This window comes from Artemia sp. Qi Xiang Cuo, chromosome 18 (assembly GCF_049724085.1).
Source record: "Artemia sp. Qi Xiang Cuo chromosome 18, ASM4972408v1, whole genome shotgun sequence".
NCBI classification, from domain to species: Eukaryota; Metazoa; Arthropoda; class Branchiopoda; order Anostraca; family Artemiidae; genus Artemia; species Artemia sp. Qi Xiang Cuo.
The window spans coordinates 61,615,579-61,625,238 of record NC_142811.1 but is presented as its reverse complement, the minus strand read 5'-3'; the positions used below and the strand labels follow the sequence as shown (position 1 = coordinate 61,625,238).

At 35.7% G+C, this 9,660-nt stretch overlaps 1 protein-coding gene across 1 annotated transcript in view; it reads right to left on the bottom strand.

Moving 5' to 3' along the window:
• Positions 1–5,925: 5,925 nt before the first annotated feature.
• The window catches only part of dock (SH2/SH3 adaptor protein dock), a 32,924-nt gene continuing 29,189 nt past the window's right edge, over positions 5,926–9,660 (bottom strand). Inside the window, exon 4 of the mRNA XM_089104250.1 lies at positions 5,926–6,034. Within this exon, the coding sequence (XP_088960376.1) occupies positions 5,926–6,034 (109 nt within the window). The remainder of the gene's footprint in view (positions 6,035–9,660) is intronic.

Sequence of the window (9,660 nt, the reverse complement as noted above, 5' to 3'; positions counted from 1 at the left end):
TTACTAGGGAGCATTTTGTGTCGATTCAGCGTTTCAGACTCAACTCTGCGGAAGATTCTCGAAATTTAGCCCGCAGAAATCCAGATCCTCGTGGCCCCAGTTTTAGTGAAGCTGGTATCAAAAGAAACTTGCGTACAAAGTGTTTAAAACTAAATCAAAATTAGCTGGATCCGTGGAGTTTATGTTAGTGAATTTCTTACAAAACGTAGAAAGGCAATATTGAATAGTGCACGGGACAAGTTCGGTGTGAAAAATGTTTGGACAGACAAAGTGGTCGCATTTTCGCGAAATTATCCAGCCAAGAAGCGGCACCGCGTCGGCTCTATAGCCTAGCCTGATACTTTACAGAATTTTTCACAGTTGATTTGAGTGGATTTTGTAAGGATACTTAGGGTGATATTTCTCACTCTGGCGTTTTCTAGAGAGTAATCCTTTTAGAGTGGGAGATGCTCTTCATGATGATTTGCTTCCAGAAAGTAATAAATGCTGATTTTTCCCCGCAAAGAGATAGTTGTTATGTGGATGTGATTTCTTCAGGATTAGAGGTGAATGCAAGATCGTTTTGCCTCTGTCATTGGAATTGCCATGTAACTTCAGCGTGTTATGAAATTCTCCAGTTGATTGATAATGTGAATAGTAAATTTGATGTAATTGGCCTTTGTGAAAATTTTTTAACTTCTGAGCATGTTCTGTCGTTATATAATTTTCCAGGATACAGGCTTATTGTAAGGAATAGAGAGAAAATGGGAGGTAGAGGTTTTGCATTTTTGGTTGAGGATCATTTTGTTGCTAAAATAAGGGAGAGACCTATCAGTTTGGATAGAGAGGCAAGGTGGAATCTCCTATCTCTTGAGCTGGAAGTTGGTGGAAAAAAATATATTGATTACTGAGGTTTATAGGCTTTCGCCGAGTACAGTTTGGGAGGAGTTTGAAAATGGTTTTAGTAGTTTAATGGATGCAGTAGAAGAATTGAGTAGTCTGGAGTGCATTTTTGCATGGGGGATTTTAATTTTGAGTCTTTTAAGTTTATACAGTGATAATCTGGATTTTTAAACCTTTCTCCAGTTATGATTTTGATCCATTAGTTGGGATTCCGACTCGTGTTACAGGACAGTCAGCTACACTTATTGGCCAATATTTTCGGTACGATCCGGCGGTATCACATGGCTGTTATGCTGACGTTATAGTAAATGAGGTCTCCGAATCACTTTCCTATAGTAGCAGTGACTTCGTATCAATATGCGACAGAAGCAGAACAGGACGAAAAGGTTAAACGAAGGCAACTAACAAAAGAGAACCTACAGAAGTTTAGAGAGGAACTAAGTATCGTGTCATGGAAACCAGTTTATGAAGAATCTGAAAGTGCTTCTGCGGCATTCGATAAGTTCATGGATATATTGCAGCCAATATTTGAGAGAACTTGCCCAGTAAAGAGCATAGAGGTGAGGAAAAAGGATCCCCGGAAATCTTGGGTAACTATGGAGCTACTTGACTTAATTAGAAAGAGAAACAAATTGTATATGAGTTACTTAAATAGTAACCATGTCAAGATCTAACGGAATTTAAACAAATCCTTAATCAAGTAAATTGGCTAAGGCTGTCATGAATCCGCGAATATTCTGGATATAAATTTAAGTAAAATAAAGAAAATACGAAAACGACATGGAATATTATAAACTAAATCGTAAATAAGAAGAAAGAGACCGAGATTCCTGCTAGTCTGATCTTTGATGGTAAATTTGTTGATGGAAATGAAGAGGTGGCTAATTTGTTTGGTGAATATTTTTCTAAGATTGGTGAATCAATAAGTGAGAATCCATACGATGAAAATAATGAAATTAATGAGACGTTTAGTGATGAAAGGGGAGTTGGATTGGAAATGTCTGCAGATGAAACGAATGTTGAAGAATTAAAACAGATAATAGGATTCGGTAAAATCAAGTTCTCCAGGGAATGATGGAATTAATCTGAAAGCGTTCAAGCATGTTATGGTATATTTGTTGCCTTGTATTGTTTATTTGATTAACCTTTCTTTGAAGAAAGTGATTTCCTACTCGTCTGGAAGAGGCTAAAGTTATTCCGTCACAAAGGGGTTCAAAAACTGATCCGTCTAATTGGAGGCCGACTTCAATATTGCCCCCTATTTGCTAAGCTGTATGAAAAAGTGATGCATCGACGACTTTATAACCATCTGACTACTTACGGTTTTCTCTAGTGATACCCAGTTTGGATTCAGGAAAAACCACTCTGCAATACATGCAGTCAGCAATACGTACCTTGAACGACGTACAAGGAACGTATTGCTGACTGCATGTATTGCAGAGTGGTTTTTCCTGAATTCAAACTGGGTATCACTAAGAAAACCGTAAGTAGTCAGATGGTTATAAAGTCGTCGATGCATCACTTTTTCTTACAGCTTAGCAAATAGGGGCAATATTGAAATCGGCCTCCAATTAGACGGATCATTTTTTGAACCCCCTTTGTGAAGCGGAATAACTTTAGCCTCTTTCAGACGAGTAGGAAATTCACCTTTCTTCAAAGAAAGATAATCAAATAAACAATACAAGGCAACAAATATACCATGACATGCTTGAACGTTTTCAGATTCATTCCGTCATTCCCTGAAGAACTTGATTTTACCAATCCTATTATCTGTTTTAATTCTTCAACATTCGTTTCATCTGCAGACATTTCCAGTCCAACTCCCCTTTCATCACTAAACGTCTCATTAATTTCATTATTTTCATCGTATGGATTCTCACTTATTGATTCACCAATCTTAGAAAAATATTCACCAAAGAAATTAGCCACCTCTTCATTTCCATCAACAAATTTACCATCACAGATCAGACTAGCAGGAATCTCGGTCTCTTTCTTCTTATTTACGATTTCATTTATAATATTCCATGTCGTTTTCGTATTGCCTTTGTTTTCCTTAAATTTCTCTCCATAATATTCGCGGATGCATGACCGCCTTAGCCAATTTACTTTATTACGGATTTGTTTAAATTCAGTTAGATCTTGACATGGTTACTATTTAAGTAACTCATATACAATGTATTTCTCTTTCTAATTAAGTCAAGTAGCTCCATAGTTACCCAAGGTTTCCGGGGATCCTTTTTCCTCACCTTTATGCTCTTTACTGGGCAAGTTCTCTCAAATATTGGCTGCAATATGTCCATGAACTTATCGAATACCGCAGAAGCACTTTCAGATTCTTCATAAACTGGTTTCCAAGACAGGATACTTAGTTCCTCTCTAAACTTCTGTAGGTTCTCTTTTTTTAGTAGCCTTCTTTTAACCTTTGTACTGTTCTGCTTTATCGCATATTGATATGAAGTCACTGCTACTATAGGAAAGTGATCGGAAGCCTCATTTACTATAACGTCAGCATAACAGCTATGTAATACCCGGGTTCGCATGAAAATATTGTCAATAAGTGTAGCTGACTGTCCTGTAACACGAGTCAGAATCCCAACTAATGGATAAAAATCATAACTGGAGAAAAGGTTTAAAAAATCCAAATTATCAATGTATAAACTTAAAAGATCAAAATTAAAATCCCCCATGCAAATGCACTCCAGATTACTTAATTCTACTGCATCCATTAAACTATTAAAACCATTTTCAAACTCCTCCCAAACTGTACTCGGTGGCTTATAAACCTCAGTAATCAATATATTTTTTCCACCAACTTCCAGCTCAAGAGTAAGAGATTCCACCTTACCCTCTATCCAAACTGATAGGTCTTCCCTTATTTTAGCAACAAAATAATCCTTAACCAAAAATACCGAACCTCTAGCTCCAATTTTCTTGCTATTCCTTACAATAAGCCTGTATCCTGGAAAATTATATTATAACGACAGAACATTCTCAGAAGTTAAAAAATTTTCACAAAGGTCAATTACATCAAATCTACTATTTACATTATCAATTAACTGGAGAATTTCATAATACGTTGAAGTTACATGGCAATTCCAATGACAGAGGCAAAACGGTCTTGCATTCACCTCTAATCCTGAAGAAATCACATCCACATAACAACTACCTCTTTGCGGGGAAAAATCACCATTTATACTTTCTGGAAGTAAATCATCATAAAGAACACCTCCCACTCTAAAAGGATTACTCTCTAGAAAACGCAAGTGAGAAATATCACCCATTATCCTTACAAAATCCACTCAAATCAACTATGAAAAATTCAGTAAGTATCAGCTAGGCTATAGAGCCGACGCGGTGCGCTTTGGCTGGATAATTTTGCGTAAATGTGATCTTTGTATGTCAAAACATTTTTTACACCGAACTTGCCCCGTACACTATTTAATATTGCCTTTCTACGTTTTGTAAGAAATTCACTAACATAAAATCCAGCTAATTTTGATTTAGTTTTAAACACTTTGTACGCAAGTTGTTTTGATACCAACTTCACTGAAACTGGGGCAATAGGATATCGATTTCTGCGGGCTAAATTTCGAGAATCTTCCACAGAGTTTAGTCTGAAACGCTGAATCGACACAAAAAGTTCCCTAGTAATAGTCGAAACTCTCATAGTTGACTTAACAAGGTTTATGTCATATCAAGATCTGAGCCAGGTGTCTGTCTTATTCCTGAGAATATCATACAGTCTTGCATAGCTTCCTGTTCAATATCATCAAGCTTGTTCTCCATTGTAAAAATACGATTTTCTAGTGCTTCAATTTGACTCTTTAGTCCTTTTAAGTAAGTTTTCAATGCGTTCAAACCTAGGATTAAAATCTAGCACTATAGCATCATAAATTTCTGCAGTAATAATTTGAGTATTTATCTGTACAGCACCAGAAGACCCAGTTCCAATGTTTTGCGCTCTCTTTTCTGCAACACGTTTTTCTATATCTGCCACTAGCTTAGTCTTAGTTATCGTAACTTCTTCCTGGGTCGCAGCTAACTGTTGAAAAGGTCCAGAAATAGACGAACTAGAAGAATTTTCAGACGTCCCTGTTCTTGCAAACTCTTTGTATATATTGGGGAAAGTCGCTATTTCTGTGAATGCTTGTCCTACCCTTTTAGTTTTCGATTTCTTTGCTTCATTAATTTTCTCTGCATAAGAAGCTAAGCAATCTTCACTAACTGTCTGCTTATCATGAGTACCGTAGCAGAATACTAGATAACTCAGTCCATTTCTAGTGGAATTTCTTCCAAGTATTCTAACTGACCAAAGGGGGTAGTTAATAAACTTTGCTAAGGCAAGATCTCCGATAGAAAACATCTATTGTTTAGTTAATCAGTCTATCAAGAAGCACATCGGTAAAAAAAAAGAGATATACCGGTCTTAATTGTGAACTTTGATAACTGCTGAAGGTCACTGTATTAATTAAGTTCTTGTTAGTGAAATAATAAGTCCAAAAACAGGTGTTTACACTCTGAAGACTGGCAATGGAAATTTAATGTCCCGAGGGAATTTGAAATAGCCAGCAAAACGATAATCCGCTTATGAAAATAAATCCAAAATGAAAGTCCACAGGGAAATTTCACAGCTTGAGCATGGTTATATCCGAAAAATTTTTGGTGTTAACACCACGAAGTCTAAATCAATACTGATCACTTTTGAGATTACTGCTTTTTATAAGCCCATTCTTGCCAATGCCTAAAGAAAGTGTCATGTTGCGCGAAAACGACAAATTTTGGTAAAGTCGTTTTTTTTCACTTTCGCCAACAGGCATCCTGCAAGACGGCACACAGCTATCTGGGTAAAGGTAAAGAATACGGTATTGGACTTTGCAGTCCCTAACGGCGGTGCTGATCTCCGTTTAAATGGGGAGTTGGGGGCCAACCATCCTGTGCTTTCGCACACCCTATTTACCTTCCTCAGATTTTTCCAGGTACCCACTAAAAGCAGGGTCGACTCTGGCTGAACTTACAGAGTCACGCACTAGCCCCGTCCCAAACCTAATAATTGAGTACACTAGGACTCGAACCCCCATCCTCTCGGACAAGGGATCCTAAATCCAGCGCACCTATCCACTTGGCTAGGACGGCTCCATCTGGCCATCTGGGACTGAGCATTATTGTAGATAATTTCTTAAACCACATTGGCCTGACATCACATAAACAAAGAAAAACTAGCAAAAATGGGTTTTTTATAGGCAAATTGAACATACTGAAAAAACGAAGCGAATATTTCGAGAGGACAAACGCCTCTCTTCTTCAGCGCGAAACGAAACGATGTATCAATAAAAGCCAAAAATTAAAAGAATTAAAACCAAATACCTAACACCCATAAAAGCGAGTTATTCGCCAATATCCGCGATTTGCACAAAATCCAAAAAATATGATCTGCCATCGACGGATACTAGCGAACTAGTTGTTCGCTAGTATCCGTCGATGGCAGATCATATTTTTTGGATTTTGTGCAAATCGCGGATATTGGCGAATTACTCGCTTGTATGGTTGGTAGGTATTTGGTTTTAATTATTTTAATTTTTGGCTTTTATTGATACATCGTTTCGTTTCGCCCTGAAGAAGAGAGGCGTTTGTCCTCTCGAAATATTCGCTTCGTTTTTTCAGTATCTTCATTTGGCCTATAAAAACCCCATTTTTGCTCGTTTTTCTTTCTTTAAGCATTATTGTATTGTCTATTATTCTATTATTACTTTTATATTATTATTATATTATATTATGCTTAATTGATGAAGCTAAGGGGTTTGGGAAAAAGGGTTTTCGATATTTTGGTGTTCAAAGAATGATTAATTAAAGTACACAAAGAGTTCTTTAGCGTTCTGGTTATCTGGACTGAAAAAAACAATTTTTTTTAAATAGGGCCACGCTTTCCATCTTTTTAACACTATTTTATCTTCATAACTTCATAACTCTACACCGTGGGGGGGGGAGAGGTCATACTCACTCTGGACAGAAAAAGCTAATTTTTTAAAAATAGACTACTCTCTTACACAATAACTATTTTGGTAAGTTCTTAAAAAATTAGCTCTTATCTTCAATTTATAAGGAAATATTTCATATAAACGTACCTATACTGGCTCCATTAAAACCGCAACACAAATTTTTGTGTGTCCCCCCCCTGCTCTAAGCCACATTTTCTTTTTCTTAATGTCTACCAATGCTGAAGAGTAGTCTATATTTAAATCAGTCAATATTTTCACTTCTTGATAACACATTTTTGGTTCTTCTAATGTATAATTCAATTTGTAATTTGTTTCAAAGACGTACTATATTTTTTTAGTTCAATTTATAGTTCATTTTGTGGATGGCATATTTTTATTAAAACGACTCCCATTTAAAAAGTAAATAAATATTGATAATTACACACAATTTGAATCCTTAATTTAAGCTAAGAATAGCCATTTGTTAAGTAACAGCTAAAAACTACAATCAAAACTAGCAATATCGTAATTTTTGCCGTATCGATTTTAAATTAATAAAAGTCGACTGTACCTCTTAACCGATTAGGCCAATTTAATGTTTTGATAAAGAATGAACCTGGCAACACATAAACCAGATTCCAATGTATAAATTATAAGATTATAAATTATAATACATATATTTATATAAATATATATAAATGTATTTATATATAGATTTAAATAAATTTATAATTTAAATAAATATATATATAAATTTAAATAAATTTATAATTTAAATAAATAAAAATAAACAATAAATAAATTTATATAAATTATAAATTTCCACCTAATAAATTATAAGAATTTCCAAGTAATTGGGAGGCAACTGCCAACCCCCCCTCCAAACGACGCCTCTGCATATAAAGAAAGAAGAAGACCGTAGCGTATATTCTTTTTTGAGATATGGAGAAAAATCGTTTGTCTTATGATTATTCCATTGTCCTTTAAAAACATTTGTAAAATATTCGAACCGAAGAAACAAGAAAAATATGTTTTCACTGTTCAGGTTCTATCTTTCAGTTACTATTAGTGAATTCCCCTCCCCGCTCCCCGAAAAAAGGCTCAACTTCAGCCCCCCCCCCCCCTGAGACAAACCAAGAACTATTTATTTAACTGCAAATAGAATTCGTCGCCTTAATTAAAGTAATTGACTATACCAAGGTCAAATTAATTAAATAGCTTTACCAATTATATATGTTTATTGTTAGATGACAATTTTTGTTGGGATGGTGGAAAAACGACTTTTATGCAAGTATCCCGTCAAAAATTGTATTATATTTGTAGCCTTATTTTGTTAATTAAAGAAGGCACTATATATAGCTATTTCCTATCGAATGAGCCATTAAGCAACTCTCTTATAATATTCCAGTGCTATGTCAGCAGTGAAGAAAAAAAACAAAAAAAAAACAAAAAAGGTCTCATCAGCGCTACCCACCCAAAAATTCTATTTTTTGTGAAAGGGGTTGAATCTCTCAAATAGCAAGTGCTTTAGGTTTTTTATTTACATTTGATATTTTGATGTAACTTTCCCTTGTTGTTCAAGCCAGGGGACTGTATGTTTCCTGTATCAAGTTTTCAGCTCAGGCAATTCCAAAGGTGCAATTTTAATTTTGGCCCCAACACCATTTTCGAGGATTTTCAGACTATCTTTCAAAATTGCAATAACTTAGATTTTGAAATAAATTTTACCACTGAGATTAATCAGAATCATAGAAACTATTTAGGATCAGCTTTAAATGGCAATTTTTACCACTTCAAAATGGTAACTTTTACCACTGAGATTGATCAGAATCATAGAAACCATTTTGAATCAGCTTCAATTGGCAATTTTTCCCGGTTGACGTTGTAACCCCCCCCCCCCCATCCCTTATGGCGCCACTTCTTAAGATGAAAAGCTCTGAAGTACAAAACAGGTATCATTATAATAGTTATGTTCCAGACCCCTTAACTGGAGGTTTACAAGAACCCCTCCTGTACACTCCGCTCCCAACCGTCTTAGTAAGTTTCATAAATTGTCTGCTCATCAGTAAGCTACTGAAACATTAGCAGGCTACCACACCGTCGTAGATGGATGTTTAATGGCTCAATTGTAAGACATTGCTTATATTTACTTGGTTTTTAAAAAAGTCTACCATCTATAAGATGTCACATAATTTAATTTTAACTAGTTTCTGAGGAGAACTTGCGTTTCAGAGAAAAACGGTCGTTTTTTCTTCTTTATTCTCGGCCTATTGGGTTACTAGAACATTATAGAGAGATGCCTCAGGGACCTGGGATGGCACCCAGGGGACCTGGATGGTCCCCTGAGAGAGGGATTAGTTATAGGTCAAATAAAACCCCTTCAAAGTTGCTACATCCTAATAATTCAGACTGAGGGGCATACAAAAAAAATTTGTATGGAAGATTTGTTACTCTTTAGCCTAACATATTGTTATAGTTCCTACTTTCTTCAATTACTCCATGGGTCCATAATAATCATGAGTTCAGTAATGCATAATTTATTAATAGTTACCATGGTGGAACGGTAAATGGACTCTCCTTCTAAATTAAGGGATACGAGATCAAACCATTCTGTGGTAACCATTCAAAAATTTCAGTGCACTACGTCATAACTGTGGAGAAGTTCCAATCCACGAGTCGCTTGGAGTAAAATAGAGTTCATATTTACTGGATGAAGAGCGTCACATTTTCGTTCAACGAATGTCTTCAGTATTGTTTTACATAGCTTCAAGGCAATGTAACAAAACTTTTTGTCTAATTCACT